Source organism: Tursiops truncatus, chromosome 9 (genome assembly GCF_011762595.2).
Source record: "Tursiops truncatus isolate mTurTru1 chromosome 9, mTurTru1.mat.Y, whole genome shotgun sequence".
NCBI classification, from domain to species: Eukaryota; Metazoa; Chordata; class Mammalia; order Artiodactyla; family Delphinidae; genus Tursiops; species Tursiops truncatus.
In genome coordinates, this window is record NC_047042.1 from 82,498,602 (window position 1) to 82,520,524 (window position 21,923).

Sequence of the window (21,923 nt, forward strand, 5' to 3'; positions counted from 1 at the left end):
CTCTTGATGTGCTTCTTTCCATAGGCCCCGTCTTGACCTGTTTACCTGGTGCTGATCTAATTTGTCTTCCACTTCCTCTGAAAGCTATTCTGAAAGGCCAAGAGCTTGGTGCTAATGAGGTCACAGCTGACAGATGTCAGGCTGATGTCAGCTTAATGTGCTGGCTGTCCTTCCTGGCCAGTTGGTTCTATATAAGGACAAAAGCTCTGGCCATAGCTGCCTCACTGGGCATTGATCATAAGACGAATGAGCAAAGAACATGCAGCTTGTCCCTGGAGTGATGAATGGAAGCAAGTGTCCCCCTGCTGGGGAGTGTCGATGGGCATGGCTCCTCGTGGCAATCCTGGGCCCCCCTCTGGGGACCTCTTGCCTCAGCAAGGGATGTCTGTGGGACCAGGTGCGTTTGGATCCACAGATTCCTCCTTTGGGCAGTCAGAGGAATCCGGCTTCCCTGAGAGAAGGCTGCTAGCCTCACTTCCTCCAAAAAGATGTCAGTAGAAAACTGGAAACTAGGCTCAGGATCCTGTGGAAAGGAGATCTGTGTAGGAAAGGGGATGGTACCCACAGACAACTCAGAGGGTATTGTGGAATATTAACCATGCTTGTTTGGGGGCGTAGCTCAAGTGATGGGGACACAAGCAATTTGCCCAGAGCCAAATTCCAGGGGAAGAGGAAAGGGAACTAACACTGATCATCTTCTAGGTACTTTACATGTGTATAATGGTAATAATAATACTGCTAATAATGGCTAATTCTCACTCAATGCATGCTAGCTCTCTTCTAAGCCCTTCATATACCTAAGTGTATGAAGTGCATAAGGTGTATACATATACCTAAGTATATACCTCAGTGCAACAGACCTAAGAGGCACTGTTAACACCCCCAAGATACTGAGGCACAGAATGGTTCAATAGTTTGCCCAAGGGACTTCCCTGGTGGCACAGCGGTTAAGAATCCGGCTGCCAATGCAGGGGACACAGGTTCGAGCCCTGGTCCGGGAAGATCCCACATGCCGTGGAGCAACTAAGCCTGTGCACCACAACTACTGAGCCTGTGCTCTAGAGCCCGTGAGCCACAACTACTGAGCCCATGTGCCACAGCTACTGAAGCCCGTGCGCCTAGAGCCTCTGCTCCGCAGCAAGAGAAGCCACTGCAATGAGAAGCCTGCGCACCGCAGTGCAGAGTAGCCCCCACTCGCCGCAACTAGAGAAAGCCCGCGTGCAGCAACGAAGACCCAATGCAGCCAAAAATAAATAAAATAAAAATAAATATTTTTTTAAAATCCTATAAAAAAAAATAGTTTGCCTGAGGCTACAGAGTAAGTGATAATGCTGGGATTCCATCAGAGCCATCTGGCTCCAGAGTGACCTGGCTCTTGGCCAATGCAGTCTACTGCCTCTTGTTTAATTTAGAAGGATGAGAGGAACTAGTTTTCTGTAGCAACAAGCTCAGTGAAGCAAAATGACTTGACTTGCCCACAACCTCATAGCTAGTAAGTGACAGACTCTGGGTCCAGGGCCTTCCTGACTCTGCAATCCAGACTCTTTCTACTCTCAGTTCTGACCTCTGGTTTTTCCTCCTGTCCAGGTTTCCCCTGCTGTGTTCCCTCTGGCCACCCCGTATCCCCTTGTGCTTGCTCATCTTGTTCGTTCTTGACATCACTGCTCCTCTCAACAGTAGTACAGCTAATTTTTTTCTTTTAAAATTGAAGTATAGTTGATTTACAATGTTGTGTTAGTTTCAGGTGTACAGCTAAGTGATTCAGTTGTATATATATATTTCTTTTTCAGATTCTTGTCCATTATAGGTTATTACAAGATATTGAATATAGTTCCCTGTGCTATACAGTAGGTCCTTGTTGTTTATTCTGTATATGGTAGTGTGTATCTGTTAATCCCAAACTCCTAATATATCCCTCCCCTGCCTTTCCCCTTTGGTAATCATAAGTTTGTTTGTCTGTGAGTCTATTTCTGTTTTGTAAATAAGCTCATTTGTATCATTTTTTTAGATTCCACATATAAGTGATATCTTTTGATATTTGTCTTTCTGTCTTACTTCACTTAGTATGATAATCTCTAGGTCCTTCCATGTAGCTGCAAATGGCATTATTTCATTCTTTTTTGATGGCTGAGTAATAGTCCATAGTGTGTGTGTATATATATGTACCACGTCCTCTTTATCCATTCATCTGTCGATGGACATTTAGATTGTTTCCATGTCTGGCTACTGTAAATAGTGCTGCTATGAATATTGGGGTGCATGTATCTTTTTGAATTAGAATTTTCATCTCTTACAGATATATGCCCAGGAGTGGGATTGCTGGATCATATGGTAATTCTATTTTTTGTTTTTTAAGGAACCTCCATACTGTTCTCCATAGTGGCTGCACCAATTTACATTCCCCCCAACAGTGTAGGAGGGTTCCCTTTTCTCCACACCCTCTCCAGCATTTATTGTTTATAAACATTTGGGGAGGGGCAGTGCCACACAGCTTGCATGATCTTAGTTCCCCAACCAGGGATCCAACCCAGGCTCTGGCAGTGAAAGCGTGGAGTCCTAACCACTGGACCTCCAAGGAATTCCCTATTTGTGGACTTTTTGATGATGGCCATTCTGACTGGGGTGAGGTGATACTTTATAGTAGTTTTTATTTTCATTTCTCTAATAATTAGCGATGTTGAGCATCTTTTCTTTTGCCTGTTGGCCATCTGTATGTCTTCAGTAGTAGAGCTATTTTTAAACCTTTATCAACAGCAGTATGCAAAACAACAAAAATGATCAGTGTTGTCTAATCTTTTCTGAAACAAGGGGAAATGTTAATTTTCTTTCTTCTTTTTATCTCCATGTAAATTCCCTCCATCTCTTCTTTCTTTAGTAGTATTACTTATATAAAGGATGGGGAATGGGGTATTGGGGGAGTTTATTCTGGGCTTTGAAAAGCTGAGAAATGTTACCCTTCAGTTTGACTGTGGAGGCTGATAGATTCTGTGACCACTAGAGGGCACTGTGAGCCCACCTTTTGTGAATGCAGACAGGCAGCTGTTGGAAATCCGTGACTGTGGACACTCCCACAAACCAGTTGTGCATTGCAGTATTTTTATAGGAGCGCCAGATCTTGGGACTGAGCAATAGTGGCCACTTTCCTACCAAAACTCCTGAATTAGACCCCTGGAAGAAACTCCTCAGGGTCCAAGAGGAGCTTGGTTTGGGGGACTCCCTGTGGCTGTGCTGCTGCCCTGAGGTCTCCGTGCTTTCAGCCCTCCAGCAGGCTCTGCCCTCAGCTGCTCCATTGGGCCCCCCTTACACTCAAACTCAGTCATCCATCTTCCCAGCTTGTGAGGCCTGCCCCTTTTGGTACCAGATTCTTTTTTTTTTTTTTTTAACATGTTCTCTTTTGTCTGAGAGGTCTGCATAAACACTGCTTTTGAGCAGTATCTTTAGTGAAGGAAAATGAAGCATAGCCTTTTTTTTTTACATATTTATTGGAGTATAATTGCTTTACAATGGTGTGTTAGTTTCTGCTTTATAACAAAGAATCAGTTATACATATACATATATTCCCATGTCTCTTCCCTCTTGCGTCTCCCTCCGTCCCACCCTCCCTATCCCACCCCTCTAGGTGGTGCATTCTTTTAAGTAGTATGTCCACTGCCCCAACCCTTCCTCTGCTTGTGTGAGTCATTTTTTAATCTAAGAAATTGAAAAGATAGAGAAGCACAAAGAACAACCTAATAATAAACACCCACATTCCCACTACTCAGAAATAACTTTTAAAAAACCATTTTATCATATTTGCTTCCAGCCTACTTTTAAAAAAGAAATATAGTGTAACAGATTTAGCTATAAAGTCCCCTTTGACCAACACTCCTCTCCCATTTTTCCTCCCACTTTCCCCTTCCTCCACAGAAAAACAACTGTCTGAATTTAGTGGGTTTCCTTCCAGTCCATTTTTATATTTTCATATGTGCAAATGAAGCTATGCATCCATAAACTATGTATTGCTTTTGTCTGCTTTTATTTTTTTAATTTTTTAATTATATTTTTTATTGAAGTATAGTTGATTTACAATATATTAGTTTCCGGTGTACAGCACAGTGATTCAGTATTTTTATAGATTATACCCCATTAAAAGTTATTACAAAATAATGTATATAATTCCCTGCTCTGTACAATATAGTTTGGCCTACTCTTAAAGTCTTTTTTTTAAGTTATTTTATTTTATTTATTTTTGGCTGCATTGGGCCTTCGTTGTTGCGTGTGGGCTTTCTCTAGTTGCGGCGAGCGGGGGCTACTCTTCATTGCGGTGCGCAGGCTTCTCATTGTGGTGGCTTCTTTTGTTGTGGAGCATGGGCTCTAGGAGCACGGGCTTCAGTAGTTGTGGCGCACGGGCTTAGTTGCTCCGTGGCATGTGGGATCTTCCTGGACCAGGGATTGAACCTGTGTCCCCAGCATTGACAGGCGGATTCTTAACCACTGTGCCACCCGGGAAGTCCCTGCTCTTAAAGTTTTAATTTTCATCTCAATTATGCATGATATAGTTTGAAAAGTCAAATAGTTCTACAGGTCTTGTTGATTAAAGCAGCTATCTCAGTACCCCATAATTTCCTGTTCCTGGGAGCCAACCACTTTATTTTAGATGATCCTTGTGATATTTACTTCCATATGTCTGAATAACATGATAATGCCACCTCTTGAATGTTCATTTTAGGTGTTATCATTTGACCTCCCAATATACAGAATATGGATTTAGCTCTTTTTCACTCTGCCTACAAGAGGGAAAAAGAGATGGAGGGGGGAGGAGTCAACAGTGACAGTTTTGAAAGCTGGAAAGCAAATGAGTGGCAATTTGGCAGTCCTGAAAAAGCTAAAATAAAGTTTTAGCCAGCACTAGGGAAAACTTATATTGCAGCACCCCTAAAAGGCTCTGAATTGGAGGCAGCAGGTACTTTAGAAGATAGAAATGAAAGCAGGAGGATTGGTTTCTGACCCCCTACCTAACTCTGAACAGTGAGATGACTGCCCTTCCCAACTTTGGCTGCTTCTCAGTTCATTCTCTGGAGAAGGCAAACAGAGGGTCTGTAGTATTTGAAGGCATTATCTTCTGGCTTCCAGAAGTTCATTTTAAGAAGTTCAGTATCTTTCTGACTCTTGAACTGTTGTAAAAATGTTCCTTGATCCACTCCAGACATTTGAAGGATTATCTCTTTGTCCCCAGAGTTTTGAAATTTAATAGTGATGTGTATTAATGTAGGTTTATTTTCATCTATTGGGCTGGCACCTAGTGGCCCCTTTCATTATGGAAATTCTCCTTTTTCAGTTTTGGGAAAATTTTTGAGTTATTTATTTGAATTCCCCCCTCCCACACCCCCAATTTTCCTTGTCACTTTTCTGGCACTCCTGTTATTTGGGTGTTGGTCTTCTTGGACTGACCCTCTAAGTCATTTTCTTTTCTTTCTTTCTTTTTTTTTTTTTATGAATGGTATATATTTTTTAAAATTTATTTTAGTTTTGGCTGCATTGGGTCTTTGTTGCTGCGTGCGGGTTTTCTCTAGTTGCGGTGAGCGGGGGCTACTCTTCGTTGTTGTGCGTGGGCTTCTCATTGTGGTGGCTTCTCTTGTTGCGGAGCCACGGGCTCTAGGCATGCAGGCTTCAGTAGTTGTGGTGCATGGGCTTCAGTAGTTGTGGCTCGCGGGCTGTAGAGTGCAGGCTCAGTAGTTGTGGCGCACGGGCTTAGTTGCTCCGCGACATATGGGATCTTCCCAGACCAGGGATCGTGTCCCCTGCATTGGCAGGCGGATTCTTAACCACTGCGCCACCAGGGAAGCCCTTTTTTTTTTTTTTTTAATTAGAGAAAAAACGTATATTGAATATCTGAAAAACAATTCCTAAGAGATCAGCTTTTCCAGAAAACTGCGGCTACCCAATGCATTGTACCTATCATGTTAAGACGTGCACTGGACACAAATATAAAAACCACGACTAACACAAAATTGTAAATCCACTATACTTCAATTAAAAAAAAAACCATGAAATAAGCCACCATTACTCAACAATCTGAACAAAGATAAACTGCATCTTTCCTATTTTTAATTTCTTCCTCCTTTTTTTTTTTGGCAGTGCCATGTGGCTTGTGGGATCTTAGTTCCCTGACCAGGGATTGAACCCAGGCTCTTGGCAGTGAGAGCGTAGAGCCCTAACCACTGGACAACCAGGGAATTCCCAATTTCTTCTTCTTTTTATTTATTGAGTTTTTAAAAATTTCTGCTAGTATGCTTTCATTTTAAAGGTCTCATGTTTGTTTTCTGAATGTTCACTTCTTTTTTTTTTTTTTTTTTTTTGCGGTGCGTGAGCCTCTCACTGTTGTGGCCTCTCCCGTTGCGGAGCACAGGCTCTGGACGTGCAGGCTCAGTGGCCATGGCTCATGGGCCCAGCTGCTCCGCAGCATGTGGGATCTTCCCGGCCCGGGGCACAAACCCGTGTCCCCTGCATCAGCAGGTGGACTCTCAACCACTGCGCCACCAGGGAAGCCCTGAATATTCACTTCTTGAAACAGCATGTTCTTTCACAAATAAAATATCTTTAAGTCTCAGGATATTGATGATTTTTTTGGGGGGGGTGTCTTGATTTCTTCTTGACGCATAGCCTCTGTTTCCTCCCAGTTGTTTTTTTCTGCTTGCTTATGTTGATCTCTGTCTTCCATATTAAAGGTTTTCTTGTATAACTTGTGACTTTATCTACTCATACTTAAGAATGTAGCACTGAGTAGTTCTCTGGAAACTCTGCGAACATGGGTGTGGTCTTCACCGAGGGTGATCTGGCTGGCCTATTTCCTTGGGGAACTCTCAATGTTATATCTTCAAGTTTTCTCTCTTGGACTGGTCAGATTATCTTAGAGAAGTTCTTCCAGTCTCCTGCATGGAAGATACATTTCTGCCTGCCAGGGTCTGGAAGCTGAATGAGCCAGGTGAGGGAAGAGGACCTGTAGTCTAAATATTTCATAAACTAAATAGTTCATAAACTTGTGCTTAATTATCCTGTTTCCATTACGGTATTTCCATCTTCAACTGTGCCTTGTGTCCCTCAGTAACAAAGACGGCGGAAGCAGCAGGTGTGTAGGATAGAGTTGAGAATGGGTGAGGAATGTGCTCTGATGTTTGGCCTCAAACTGTGGATGGTGCCTGGATAAATAAACGATGAATATCAGTTTCTTTCCAGTGCTCCAACTCCTTATGTTTTGTAACCACATCCCATTGAAGAATTAGTTCATCCCCTCAGTAATCAAGTCTAGTGGCCGTCCAGGTAGGCAGCTGCTGCCTATGAGCTTCAACACAGGCCAGGTGGCTGTACCACAGCTCCCTTGTGCATTAGGGGGAAGAAAGAAATCAGTTATAGAGCTGCTAATCTCTTCTCTGACAGCTGGAGGATGAAGCTCTAAGCTGGTTCTTTATAATAGGAAGGAAATTCTGACAGACAGAGTGTGAAGAGAAAGCTTAAGAAGCCCCTGCGTCTGGTGGACTTGTGGGCTTTGTGGAACTGGAAGTGCTCAGATGCCTTCCAACTCACGGTGTTAGGCACAAGTTTTTGAAGGCCAGGATACAAAAGATTCCATTCAGTGTAGGACAACTCCACAAAGGAACAGATTTCCAAGATAGCAGTAGCACAGGGAAGGAGATCAAGGCAGGTGATTTCTCCCTCTCCTTCTTGCCAGGGGAAAAATAGTTGATCCAAAGACTAGATGTCCAGTGGCCTTCTGGGGTTGTCAGGGCAATCACTTAGTCTCTGAACAACCATAAACTGTAAGATCCCCTTTGCCTCAGTTTCTCTGAGAACGGAGAAGAAATGACCTACCGCATAATCTGTCACCCAGAGTCAATTGTATTTTAATGTATTGCTTTTTTCAAGTATTATTTACATAGTTAAAATCTAATAGAATGTGCAATTCTGTTTCCTGCTTTTTAGCTTATTATTTTATCGTAAGCATTTATTTCCCTTCATCATTTAAAAAAGGTCTTGGCCAACTTAATTTTAAAGGTTGTAACCATTCCTCTGTTGTTGGACATTAGTATCAGATAACTTTTCATAATTAAAAATAAAACTGCCATACATGTCTGCAGGTTTACACCTTTTAAAATAAGTTAAAAATTTTAAAATAATACAGAAAAGTACAAAGTAAAAAAAAAAAAAAACTCATCCCAAATCCCATCACTTAAAGAAATCACTATTCATATTTTAGTTAATATTCCTCTCTGCTGATACACTTAACCTGAATTTCATATTATCTCCCTGAAACCGAGCAAGAGTCTGCATGCCCTCTCGGGTGCTCCTCCGTGTCGCCTGTTTCTTGTTTGTAGTAAAGAAAAAAAAAAAAGGCTTTAATCTCCTAGGTCCTCCCCAAATTCCAAAGAGCAGGCTCAAGCATTAATAGGACAATAGAGTCACAGGACATAGTTCCAGTTCCTCCTGAAGGGATATAGATAACAATCTGATAGGTATCTTTGAGTTCTACAGAAACTAAGACCCCTACCCATATGGAGGATAGTGACTACAAGCATGGGTACCCTAGACTGGTTGGAACCAGAAGGTTGAGATTCCGGAGACATCACCCTGTTACTTCACCACCGACCAATCAGAATTAAGTCACACATCCTGCAGCCCTAAATTTTGTCTATCAGGGAGGTCGGGCTTTTTGAGCACTAGCTGCTTGTTCCGCTTGGCACCCTGCAATAAACTTTTCTCTGCTCCAAACTTTGACATTTTGGTTTACTTGACTTCATTGTGCCACTGGCACACGAACTTGAGTTGGACATCTATTAGAATTAACAGGGCAGGAATTCCCTTGACGTCCGGTGGTTAGGACTCCGTGCTTTCACTGCCAAGGGTTCAGTCCCTGATCGGGGAACTAAGACGCCGCAAGCTGTGTGGAGGGGCAAAAAAATAATAATAATAAAAAAGAGGGAATTAATTAACAGGGCAAAAGAATTGGCCTTGTTTAAGGCAACATGTAATTTTTAAAAAATTTAATTCAATTTATTTAGGCTGCATTGGGTCTTCATTGCTGTGCACGGGCTTTCTCTAGTTGGGGCGAGCAGGGGCTCTAGGTGCTCAGGCTTCAGTAGTTGTGGCTCTCCGGCTCTAGAGCGCAGGCTCAGTAGTTGTGGCCCACGGGCTTAGTCGCTCCACAGCATGTGGTATCTTCCCAGACCAGGGGTCGAACACCATGTCCCTTACACTGGCAGGCGGATTCTTAACCACTGTGCCACCAGGGAAGTCCCCAACGTGTAATTCTCTAGCCTTGAAATTTTGACCTAGTGATACCTAACTTCTTTTTTTGGACTGATGTTAAATTCCAAGCTCAGAATGTTCTAGAAATCACCACAGTAGGCAAGGTCCTAATTTATTCCTTCTAAAAACAGAGCCATTAAAGTTCGGAAAGCTGTTAGGGTCCCGATTTCATTGATGCAGAAAAATCAAGTCACTTTAAGCCGTAAGTCGGCGCTCTCCCCACGTGACACCTCTTTTCCTTTAAATGCCTGCTCACGTGATCTTAGACTTGCACACTCGGAGGCAATTTAGGGTAGGGTAGAAAGTCATTCCTCCCCCACCTTCCCAACCGTAGGGTTTCTAGCGTTTCTAGGGTTTCCCCGGAAGCCGCAACTCCTCTGGAGACTTTCTCTTCCTCATGTCGTGTCACCCGTTGTCACTTCTTCCCGTTAGTCACCGGCACTAGAGCTCCATCTCTACTACAGAATCCCGCTTGCTGGAGGAAGAGGGATTGGGACTACAACTCCCAGGGGGCATCGTGCGCCCAGCCCTTGGCGGCGCGCAGTGGTGGTCGGGGGCTGAGGTCCCACTGTCTTTTCGCCTCGTGCGGCCCAGAGCAAGCGCACTACAGGTTCCGTGGCTCCACGCGCGCGAGCGAGCCAGGTCGGGGCGGGGCGGGGCGGGACGGGGCGGTGGGGGAGAGGCGGGGGCTGGCTGGCGGGCGGGCAGAGGAAGGGGGTGGGAGCGGAGGCGATGGAGGGGAGGAGTGGGGGAATGGGGGAGGGATGGGGAAGGGAGGCGGGAGGCGGGGCCGAGCAGGAGCTGGAGTCTGAGCCGGCGGTTGCAGTGGAGGCGGTGATGTCGGTGCAGGTCGTGTCAGCAGCGGCTGCCGCGAAGGTGCCTGAGGTGGAGCTGAAGGACCTGAGCCCCTCCGAGGCGGAGCCGCAGCTGGGACTGAGCACGGCGGCCGTGAGCGCCATGGCCCCCCCAGCGGGCGGCGGGGACCCTGAAGCTCCAGCTCCCGTGGCGGAGCGGCCCCCGGCCCCTGGCCCGGGATCGGGGCCCGCTGCGGCTCTCAGCCCAGCCGCTGGGAAAGTGCCTCAGGCGTCGGCCATGAAGCGGAGCGACCCTCATCACCAGCATCAGAGGCACCGCGACGGCGGCGAGGCCCTGGTCAGCCCCGACGGCACCGTCACCGAGGCGCCGCGCACGGTCAAGAAGGTATTGGGGCCGGGCTGCCTCTTTCGGAGAGCGAGGGTGGGAGGGGGAACCGCAGATCCTCTCGGCGCTGCGGCACCACCCTCAAGGCCCTCCCTTCTGATCGTAGGAGCAGAGAGATCCCTTTTCCCCGTAAACCCGCTCTCTCAGAGATGTTCCCACCCGGGCCCCAGTGCTGGGGAGCGAAGACTCCCGTTGGTACGTCTGTACTTAGTAGCTGGGAATAACATGGAGGTAGCGCTGTCCCCTGCTCCTTGGAATAGTATTACCCCTCTCTGTACTCCCAACATACTCCCGTGTGTATTTTCCAGACTATCGGGGAGAAGACCCCGATGGTGTAGAAAAAGCTTACTGCTTATGAGAGTTCATCCAGCAATAAGGATGGAAAGAGCTTTTCTATTTGGAGATCTTTTCTATAAGGAGTAGTTACCTCGCACTGAGATCCTCAGTTGTCTGGTTTCTGTACAGATGATGATTTTCTGCCTTTCTGTGGCTAAGCGCTTCCATCGAGCAGTATTGATGCCGTGCCTTTCATTCCAGATACTGCAATATCCTTACATCTTCTCTGAATGTAGAAGGGTAATGGAGAGATTCTCTTCACTGTTTTCTCTTCAGAGGTTTGTCCTCTCTGCTCAGTAGTTGGTCACCAAGATTATTAGACTGTGTATGAAGATAATGATTGTTTTATTGGTTCTTTTATTATGATCTGAAAGTGTTAGGAAGAAATGCTTCTACTTTTGGGAAAGGCGATCACTGTGGGGTTTTCTGTCTCAGCTGTCAGCTTCTTTCAGATATAGTTTTGAAGAGGCCGTAGCCTCAGAACACCAAGGAGTAGGTGTGCCTAAATGTTTGATATTCCCAGTATTACCCTTACAATGGCTATCTGTGGTGTGTCTGTCCTCTCATAAAGCAAATCAGTACGGAAGAAAAAGGGCAAATATTGCAAATACAGAGATGTGGATCGTATGAAAAGGGATTATCATTTTAATTTCCGAGGTAGAATGTGAACACAGTCATTTATAGGTTTTTTTACTTTGTGAATGATTTTTAAAAATCTATTTATTTATTTTTGGCTGTGTTGGGTCTTTGTCGCTGTACGCGGGCTTTCTCTAGTTGCGGCGAGCGGGGGCTACTCTTCATTGCGGTGCGCGGGCTTCTCATTGCGGTGGCTTCTTTTGTTGCGGAGCACGGGCTTCAGTAGTTGTGGCTCGTGGGCTCTAGAGCGCAGGCTCAGTAGTTGTGGTGCACGGGCTTAGTTGCTCCTGGGCATGTGGGATCTTCCCGGACCAGGGCTCGAACCCGTGTCCCCTGCATTGGCAGGCGAATTCTTAACCACTGGCCACCAGGGAAGTCCCCTTGTGAATTATTTTTAATTGCTTTATCAGAACAGCAAGGAAGTGATGTGAAGTCTGCATTGGTTTCACTGTGCAGGATTCAGCTGAGTTGGAACCTTGTATCCAGCCTAACTTTGGTTGTAATAGCCTCATTATTAAGGTATGAAGCAGAGAACCCTTCCATTTTAATTAGCCAAATATAGGTGATAACATCAGAGGCAAGACTGAAGGAATTTGTTTAATGATGCTTTAGGACAGTGTCTTTCTCATTTGCATTATGAAACTTCTCTGGGAGGAATTATAGGAGGAAAGAGAGGCAGCACAGGCACCAGTGCTGGTACTACCTAGATTTGAGTCTGGAAATCCGAAATGTATTTGTAACTAGTTGAGGTGCTTTATAACTTTGGCCAAATCCACTGATTAAGGGTCTTTTTGTGTAAAATCTGTATTTTGATTAGGTCTCTTGAGGGTAAGAGTGTTTAACAAATTGCCTTTATTTATTTTTTTGGCCTTGTCATGAAGCTTGCGGGATCTTAGTTCCTTGACCAGGAATTGAACCTGGGGCCACAGCAGTGAAAGCGTGGAGTCCTAACCACTGGACTGCCAGGGAACTCCCCAACAAATTGCCTTTTTTTTTTAAATATTTATTTTTATTTATTTGGCTGCATCGGGTCTTAGTTGTGGCACGTGGGATCTTCGTTGCAGCATGTGCTGTCTTTTTGTGTGGCCCGCGGGCTCAAATTGCCTTTAGAACATGGGATTTACAGTCAAGCAGACCTGGGTTTGAATCCTAGTACCCCCACTAACTAGCTTTTGGGTAATTTCCAAATTCTCTAAATCTTAGTTTTCTCCTTTATAAAGTGAGGTTACTAATACGATTGAGGATTAGAAATATTTGTAGAGGGCTTAGCATTGAATTTGGCACATATAGTGAGGGCTTGAGAAGTTACAGCAATCATTAAGAATTGATTTTATTTTTTTCTTCCTTCCATCATGGCTTAAGTGCACCACTATGGCTTCCTTTAAATGGTGCATACTATTCAATATATTCTATATAAGGCAGTGAGAAAATCACAGGCCAGCATCAGTCTGTTTTTCCTAATTCTAGATGTGTTTCTTGACCATTTTCCTTGTTGCTGAACCACATTCTTCCTGTTTTTCCAGCATCAAAATGTAGGTCCCATGATTCTAGATTTACTCAGCAGCCTCAAGGCTATGGAAGACAGGGCTGAGCTTGCCTTACAATGTTAATTGCAACCAAAAAACAACTTCTGTACTGGAAGTTAAGCAGGCGAAGCTCCGAGCGAGGATGCAGCTGTATGACACAACTACAGGCATTGCTGAGCTACTTTTGGGGGGCAGAATCTTTAACTTTCTTGACATCGAATTAGCTAAATTAAAACAAGTGCATGAGACTGACCTTCTTTCTTCAAGTTGAAAGTCACCTCCCCAAGGGACTGCGGTGTGATATTTTGATTTGTTAAGCCTTTCTTGATTTTTAATTTATTTAAATAATCATTCTGACCTTGACTCCCTTCTGCTTTTATTTTAGTGTAGGGAGGGACTGGAGGTACTTAGGATTGAAATAGCTACCTTTGGCTATGTAATTGGTGATCGTTGCTTTATTTTGTAACTGTCACATACAAGCTTGTTTATCTTAAGCATATTTCCATTGATGGTTTCCCTTACTCCGTTGGTGTATGTCATCAGTTTTCTTAGTACTGTTATTCTGTTCAGTCACACAAGGGAAATAAGCTTTTCATAAGAGCCAGACTTTCCAAGTGCAGCATTTAATAAGAATGAACATATGGTGTGCAGGTTACTCAGTCCCATCTTATCCTTGGCATCTACCTCCATCCTGTAATTTGTGGTGCCCTGGGGACCAGATCTTGTCACCGTGGCTATCATATATTTGTATATAATGTTTTTCTTCATAAATGAACTCAACAAACCAAGAATCTCTGTAAGAAGTGATTTGTGAAATAGGAAGATAAAGTCCACAGTGAATGCAGTTGCAATAGTTGAGAGGATTTCTTCCCTGTGTTCTTGAAAATGGGGTAATAGGAATGTCACAGCACAGCAGGGAAGACAAGGCAGGAGAGGATTTATTTCAGAAAAGTAAAAACTTTCTGACAATAAGGCTGTGAGCCTAAGAACCACAACTAGTTTGTGCTTACGTCAATATCAGTAATGACCATGTTCAAGCAGATTCCTTTTTTTTTTTGGCAAATGAATCCACCTTGCGCTGGCTTTGTTGCTGTCAGCAGAGAATGAGTTGAGCCATGCTAGTGCTTTCTTGCCCTGAATTCTTTAAGTTCTTTATTTGGTTAATTATGGACTACTAAAATGGAACCTTTTGGATATAGTCATGGGAATGGGGGAGCAGTATTACTCCTTTTGCCAGTTAGGAAAGTATAGCCTTGCAAAATGTTCAGTAAGGCACTTGGCAGATTGACCGTAATAACAATTACCATTAATTGGCCCTTTATATATTATTGGCATTTTTCTAATCCTGACAGCTACACAATGAGATATAAGTGACATTATCTCCATTTCACAGATAAGGAAATGAGGTCCAGAGACGGTAAAGTGCCTTGACCAAGGTTATACATCTAGAAAGTGGCAAAGGTAGGACTTAAAACCCCTGTTTTAAATCTTGGTCTGTTTCCGAAGCCCGTGTCCTTTTTATTATGCCACACTGATTCTAACTTCTTAGTTGCTGGGTTCTGGCTTTCTCCCAGAAAGCTGTCAGAATACTCAGTGAACTCTAACTTATGTCTTTCTGGTTTAAGACTTAGGTCATCCTAAATCCAAAGTAAGGAGGGTCTGAGTCAGGGCTTTAGGAAGAGGATGGGAAAAAATTGTACAAATGTAGAATCTCAGAGAATTGTAGAATTATGAGAGAGGGAGAAGAGGATCTTATATGTATATAAAAAAGCATTTCAAAATCAATGATCCATTTTCACATTAGTAATTTAGTGATAATTTGAGAGATATATTCTTATTTTTAAAGTTATAAATAAATCAGGAGTACCTGTCCAGCTAACAGTTTTCCTTGTTCTTTAAGACCCACCTTCTCGGGCTTCCCTGGTGGCGCAGTGGTTGAGAGTCCGACTGCCGATGCAGGGGACACGGGTTCGTGCCCCGGTCCGGGAAGATCCCATATGCCGCGGAGCGGCTGCGCCTGTGAGCCATGGCCGCTGAGCCTGCGCGTCCGGAGCCTGTGCTCCGCAACGGGAGAGGCCACAACAGTGAAAGGCCCGCATACCGCTAAGAAAGAAAGAAAAAAAAAAAAAAGAAAGAAAAGACCCACCTTCTTTTATGAATCAATCTCTAGTTAAACATTTTGAAAATTAGAAGGGGAAGCATATTGTTATGTATTCCTGCTGTGTCCCAGGCATTGTATTAGAGCTTTACATATACTATTTTATTTAAGCCTTTTAAGAGCTCTCAGAAATAGGTAGTGTTATCCTTGTTTTATTGAGGAAACCGAGGGTTGGAGAGATTAAGGAATTTGTCTCAAGGTTACACGTTTAGTAACTGTGATGTGAGCTAACGGAACTCTAATCTGTTTGACTCTCATGCACAAACTCCATTGCTTTTCTTTCTTCTTTTTTTTGGCCCAGCGGCATGTGGGATCTTAGTTCTCTGACCAGGGATCGAACCTGCACCCCTTACATTGGAAGTGTGGAGTCTTAACCACTGGACCGCCAGGGAAGTCCCTCCATTGCTTTTCTTTCTTTTTTTAAAAAAATTTAAATATTTATTTATTTGGCTGTGCTGGGTCTTAGTTACAGCACGCAGGCTCTTCACTGTGGCATGTGGGATCTTTAGTTGTGTCATGTGGGATCTAGTTCCCTGACCAGGGATCAAACCTGGGCTCCCTGAATTGAGAATGCAGAGTCTTACCCACTGGACCACCAGGGAGGTCCCTCCATTGCTTTTCAATTGAAGTATTTCTCTGTTCAAAGTTTAGCTTAAACCTTTCAAGTCTTAGTTAATCTGTATATTTTTGTGGATGTTTCTGTTATTTCACAGGCAGTTTTTAATTTATTGAGCTTATTTAATGGTCTTACCATTTATTTATGTGAACATTTATGAATTTTCTGAGAAGGTAGCCCTTATTTTGTATAATTTCTGAATTCTCTTCTTCCTGGGAAAGATTGAACATTAAGAGCTGTTTTAGGAGGTTGCTCAGAGCTGAAGTTGCAGTTGTGTATTTAATGTCCTGAGGAAGACGACTTTGGTCCTTAGTGTCCAGTTAATAGAAGAAATGGATAGTTCATGAAAAGGGAGAGTGAGTTTCTTTATTATATCATTTCCTTGAAAGTGTTCTTCTCCCCCACAGTAAAAGAAAAAAAAAAAGGAAGAGATTTGTTGGGATCTTCATTCTGACTTCATTCTTTCTTGGTAGTCCTTGTTTAAATAATTCAGAGAGGTACAACTGAGGTGGATGGGAGAAGAGTAAATCTTGGCAGCTGCCCGGATCCACCCGCCTGCCATCGTGTTCAGGTGGTATGCACAATTAGAGGAGCTGAAATTCCACTCCTCCAATAAGAGGTTTAGTTAGATTGATCAGGTTTCTGTGGAATTTGGAGAAGCTTTTTATAGTCTGAATGACCTATGGCCCGAGATTTGGTGAGAGCTGAGCAGAGGAGAAAGCAGTGGAGTGAAATTTCTTCTGTAATGGTTCCAAGTAAAACTACTTTGATTAAATTAAATAACTTAAGCCATATGATGTGTATGATTTTCAGTTCCCTCTTCCCCATCTATATTGTGCAGCAATTCAGTTAGCCATTTTCCCTCTTGGACACTGCATTAATAGCTGGTGATTTCCTATTCTTTTTTTTTTTTTTAAGGGTCTTTCAATAGAAATGGACTGGTTTGGGGCACCTGATTCTTATCCACTGTGCCACCAGGGAAGTCCCTCCAGTCTTCTTTATCTCAGAACTTATATTAAGGAAGGGTATAGAGGTTCTAGAGCTGCTAGTTGAGTTTCTGTAAGTCAGGCTTTTCCTTAAAGCCTTTCTGAATACTGCAAAGCTGTCATTGAAAGTTAAGCAAGCTGAGACTTAAACTGGCTTCATCTTCCCTACAGATTTATCTCCTGCAGTGCTCCAATGTGAACCCTTCTGATCATTCTAAAAGATTTGATTTGATATTGTTGACTACCTTTTCTTGGAAACTCTTTTCTCAGCTTCAGTTATAACTTCATTTATGGCTACCATTTACTGAATACTTACTCTCTTCTAGGCCTCTATCTATCTCATCTCATTTAATCCTCATAGCAACTTTATCAGACGAATATTATCATCTTTATTTTATAGATTAGAAAATATAGGCCCAAAGAGAGTAATTAACTTGCCTAAGGCTTTGCCAATCTTTGATGCCTTTGGGATCAGTGAGATGAAACACTGCCCACAGCAATAGTGAGAGGCTTTGCCACACTGCCAACCCCTTACTTTTCTGATTAAACGCCCATGTGAAATTTGCTTAAGTTATTGCACCTAGGCTGCTGAGACTATTCTGCAACCTTTTGGATCCCAGGATCTACCCTCTTCCAAGGGGAGGCCTCACATCCCTGTTTACCTCAGTCACTACCTGACGCCTAGTTAACCATTGTCTTCCTAATACTCATTCCCTTAACACTCTCCTCATTCTCTCAGCCAGTCCAATCTTCCCAAACCTTTCCACTGTGTTCTCTGCAACTTGCCCCTTCATTATCAGTAAATCTTCTTGTAGCATCAGCCTCTAGCAGCAAGATCAAGTTACAGTGGCAACACTGGCATCTGGCACCCGTTATCCTGAACTATAATGGTGCAGCCCAAGCTGCAGCATCTCCTGCTTGGTATCCTGAACTACAATGGTACAGCCCAAGCTGCAGCATCTCCTGCTTGGTACCCTGAACTATAATGGTGCAGCCCAACCTGCAGCATCTCCTACTTGGCATAAGCAAACATGACATCTTTTCCAAGCCCATTCTGTGGTGGTGTTTTTAACTGTGTAGCCCTGAAAGCTACCTCATGTCCTTTCTGTAAATTCTTTTTCTGTCCAACTCAGCCAGAGTTGACTTCTGCTGTTTATGGAACTCTGAGTGATGCACTGGTTGAACCTAACCATCTGCCTTTTTAGTTGCCTGCATCTGTGGAGCTGAGAGTTGCTAGAGAAAATCAGAAAACCAGGTAGATCAATGTCACTATAAATTCATAGTCGTCAACCTCATATGCTTGATCATCGCTGCCTCGTAATGTTATACATTTTCTAGTAAGGTTACTTTCACACTCACTGCAAATGATTATTTCATACTGTATGTTTTTACTTCTAATTTCACATGTGTTCTTTTTAAACTAGTGATATGCCTTATACTTGTTATAAAAACAGAAACCACCAAAAGGGAATTCCTTCATCTTTTTACCTCCCAAATCTACAAACCTACCTCCATCTGGGGTTCATCTTTTTCTCTTTCCCTCATGTTATGATAGGGGAAGATGTGTCCTTCATTCTGTCAAAGGCCAGTCCCTCCACAAGTGTTCTAATCACATTCTCCAGTCTTCTTTTTTTTTTTTAAGATTTAATGTTATTTATTTTTGGCTGCGTTGGGTCTTTGTTGCTGCTTGTGGGCTTTCTCTAGTTGTGGTGAGCAGGGGCTACTCTTCGTTGTGGTGCGAGGGCTTCTCCTTGCGGTGGCTTCTCTTGTTGTGGAGCACGGGCTCTAGGCATGCGGGCTAAGTAGTTGTGGCACGAGGGCTTAGTTGCTCCGCGGCATGTGGGATCTTCCCAGACCAGGAATAGAACCCATGTCCCCTGCATTGGCAGGTGAATTCTTATCCACTGTGCCACCAGGGAAGTCCCTCCAGTCTTCTTAAATAACTTCATCCTTTGGTTATTTCCTCTTTCTATTAGAGCCTTTTCTACAGATTTCCTTGCTCTAATCTCTCCCATTTTGAAAACCCTGTCCTCTAACCTCCATGTCTCCTTTCTGCTACTGTCCTATCTTTCTACTCCCTAATGCAGCTAAGTTTCTTAAAGGAGTTTTCAGTGTATGCTATATACACCTTTTGTCTTCCCACACTCTTTAACCCACTCCTATTCTAATACTCTGACCCACACGACGCCCTCTTGCTGAAGCTAATAATGTCCATCAGATTCTCACATGGCTATCTGCTTTTTCATCCCTCATCATATCAGACCTCTTGGGAGCATTTGACACCAATTTCTTACCAACACTCTCCTCTCTTGGCTTCCATTACCCTCCTCTTTACTAGTTTTCCTCTTATTTCCCCAGCTGCTCCTTCTCAGTCTTCTTTATGGGTTCTTTCTCCTTGATCCTGGGCGCTCTGCTCTTTCCATTGTGTTTTCTTCCTAAGTCATCGACAACATTCCTGTGCCTTTAAGTATCATCTACATACCAACAACTCCCCAGATTATTTCTTTAGCCAGGACCCCTCTTCTGAATGCCAATCTTGTGTGTGTACAACTCCCTACTTGCAGTTGGACTTCAGAACTAATGTCAAAAATGGAATTTTTGTCTCCTGTCTAATCCTCAAAATATGTTCTTGTTTTCTTCATATCAGTAAAATGGTATTTACATTATTTTTTCCCTTTTTTAAAAAAAAGTTGTTTTTAATTACACAAGTAATGCTTGAATGTATTCTTGTGAAATAATTCAATCTAATGAAGGAAACTCCTTCCTTGGCCCTCAGCCAGTCTTGTTCCCCTCCCCAGAGACCTCTGCTATCAACTTATCTTTTTCAACTTTACATTCATATTGTACATAGAGAAACTGGTAGCTTTATAATAACTTGTACATAAATAAAAGCACATTATATATATATATATATATATATATATATATATACACACACACATTGTTTTGCAGGTTGCTTTTTCCACTTAACAGAATGTCTTGGAGCTTTTTATATATCATTACATATATATGTGTCGCATACTTTTTGACTGCTGAGTTGATTTCCAAAGTCTATACCATTGTTGTTTATTAAACTATTCTGTTGATGCACATTTAACTTAATTTTTATATGCTATAGTAGCTATCTGTATGCATTCCTTTTGTGTACATGTATAAGTGTTCCTCTAGGATAGATACCTAAAAGTAGAATTTTGGAGTTGAAAGATATTCACATTTTAAGCTTAATACATAATATCATGTTGCCTTCAAAAATGTAGTACCATTTTATACATCCACTAACTATATACAAGATAACCCTTTTACTACACCTTCACCAATACTGGATATTTTTACATCTTTTATAAGAAAAAAAGACATAAAGGTGTAAAGATGCCTTTTTTTAAAGGCATTTACTATTGTTTTTAGTAGTATTTTTTCTGCTTATAGTGAGGCTGAGAATATTTTCATGAATAGATTGGTAATTTATATTCCTTTTCTTGTAATTATCTGTTCATATTTATTCATTAACAAATATTTATTGAGGGATTACTATGTGCCAAGTGCTGGGTGTTCAGCAAAATACATGAAGATCTCTGCCCTCCTATTGACTTGCCTTTTTCATGTTGGCTTGTAGGAATTCTTTATACTTTCTGGATATTAATTCTTTCGTTGTTGTTGTTGGCCGCGCCACACAGCACGCGGGATCTTAGTCCCCAGCCAGGGATCGAACCCATGCCCCCTACAGTGGAAGCACGGAGTCTTAACCACTGGACCCCCAGGGAAGTCCCTGGGTATTAATTCTTTGTGAATATGTTACAAATATTTTTTCTACTCTATTTCTTGTTGACTTGTAAGTTTGTTTATATTAAAAGTTTTTATGTAGTCAGATTGGCCATTTTTTTCTTTTATGACTTAAACATTTTGTGTCTCAGAATGGCCTTTCCTACCCCAGGTTTATAAACAAGTTCTTTTAAATTTTCTTCAGCTGTTTTCATGGTTGTGTTTATTATCTTTTGGTCTTCAGTCCATCTGGAATTTATTTTTGTTTGTAATATAAGATAGGGACTATTTGGAATGTTAGATAGCTCTATTTGGCCCCAAATAAAATTTAATATTGTACTTGCTTGGGTTTGTTCTCTTTTTTTTTCCTCTTTAACTTGTGCTTCTTAACAGTTTTTTTAAGGAATTTTTACCACATTCATGTCTGTTGTTTCTGTGAGAGAGAAAAGATTATCCTTCCGGATGCTTGTTTAATAATCTCCCCCAGTACATTCTGAGCTTCTTTTGTGCAAAAACCACTTATGTGTTGTGTGCTGAACACTGCTAAGTGGTAGGGTTATTAAATCAAAATAACATTCTTGCCCTCAAGAAGAGGGTAGGGAATGTGGATAGGAAAATAAACAAGTACAATCTAGTCTAGTATGAGCACTGCTGGAAGCAGGAATTGTTGCAGTTTGTGGAGGTCAGCATTGAAATGGAGGTATATCACCTTAGGAAAATGAGTTGGTTGTCCACCCAGGAAGCTTCACAGTGTAGCAGAAACTTTGTGAGGTTTCTATGTTCCAGCTTTACAAATCCAGAAATTCACATTTTTAGTACATTTAGAGTTCATTCACCTCTTAGGACTGGTTCATTCAAACCAGACTCACAAGAGACTCATTTAAAACAAAATGATATCTTCTAATTTATGGTCAGAACAGAACTTACAAGCTAATCTGAAATACATGTCTGTCAGGAGACTTCAGAAAGTCTACATGAGAAGTCTAATCATAAAGACAGTTCTTAAGTTTGGAATCTTTTAGGTCCTTGCTACACAAACCAGTCTATGATCAGAAGCATTGGCATCACCTTTGATCTTGTTAGAAATGCACAGTCTCAGGCAATTGGTTCTGTACTAGTGCATACCCACCAGAACCTTAAATTTTTACTCATTGTTGAATAATGTTGGCTTAGCAGTTGGCTTATTTAATGTTTCTCTTTTATGAAATCTCAGAGTAGAGAGGCAAGAAAATCATTTTAGGGTTTTGTGGAAGGGTAGAAATTTATAATAAACCATTTTAAGACTTGTAATGAAATATTTAATACACACAGAGACAGAAGCATAGACGGGCACAGATATACAAAGACATACATAAACAGAGATTCCCCCACATACACAGAACCCCTCAAGACCCCTCCACTCAGACACTGCCCCCCGCTCCTCC

At 42.4% G+C, this 21,923-nt stretch overlaps 1 protein-coding gene across 4 annotated transcripts in view; it reads left to right on the forward strand.

Moving 5' to 3' along the window:
- The first annotated feature begins 10,070 nt into the window (after positions 1-10,070).
- Positions 10,071-21,923, forward strand: part of AHCYL2 (adenosylhomocysteinase like 2) — a 165,264-nt gene continuing 153,411 nt past the window's right edge. For 2 of the 4 annotated variants that reach the window (XM_019924192.2, XM_019924197.2), the window contains exon 1: positions 10,074-10,482. In XM_019924192.2, the coding sequence (XP_019779751.1) occupies positions 10,120-10,482 (363 nt within the window). In that variant the 5' untranslated portion in view covers positions 10,074-10,119. Of the gene's footprint in view, positions 10,483-21,923 lie in introns of all 4 variants that reach the window. The other 2 variants (XM_019924202.3, XM_073809924.1) reach the window with 2 other exon arrangements.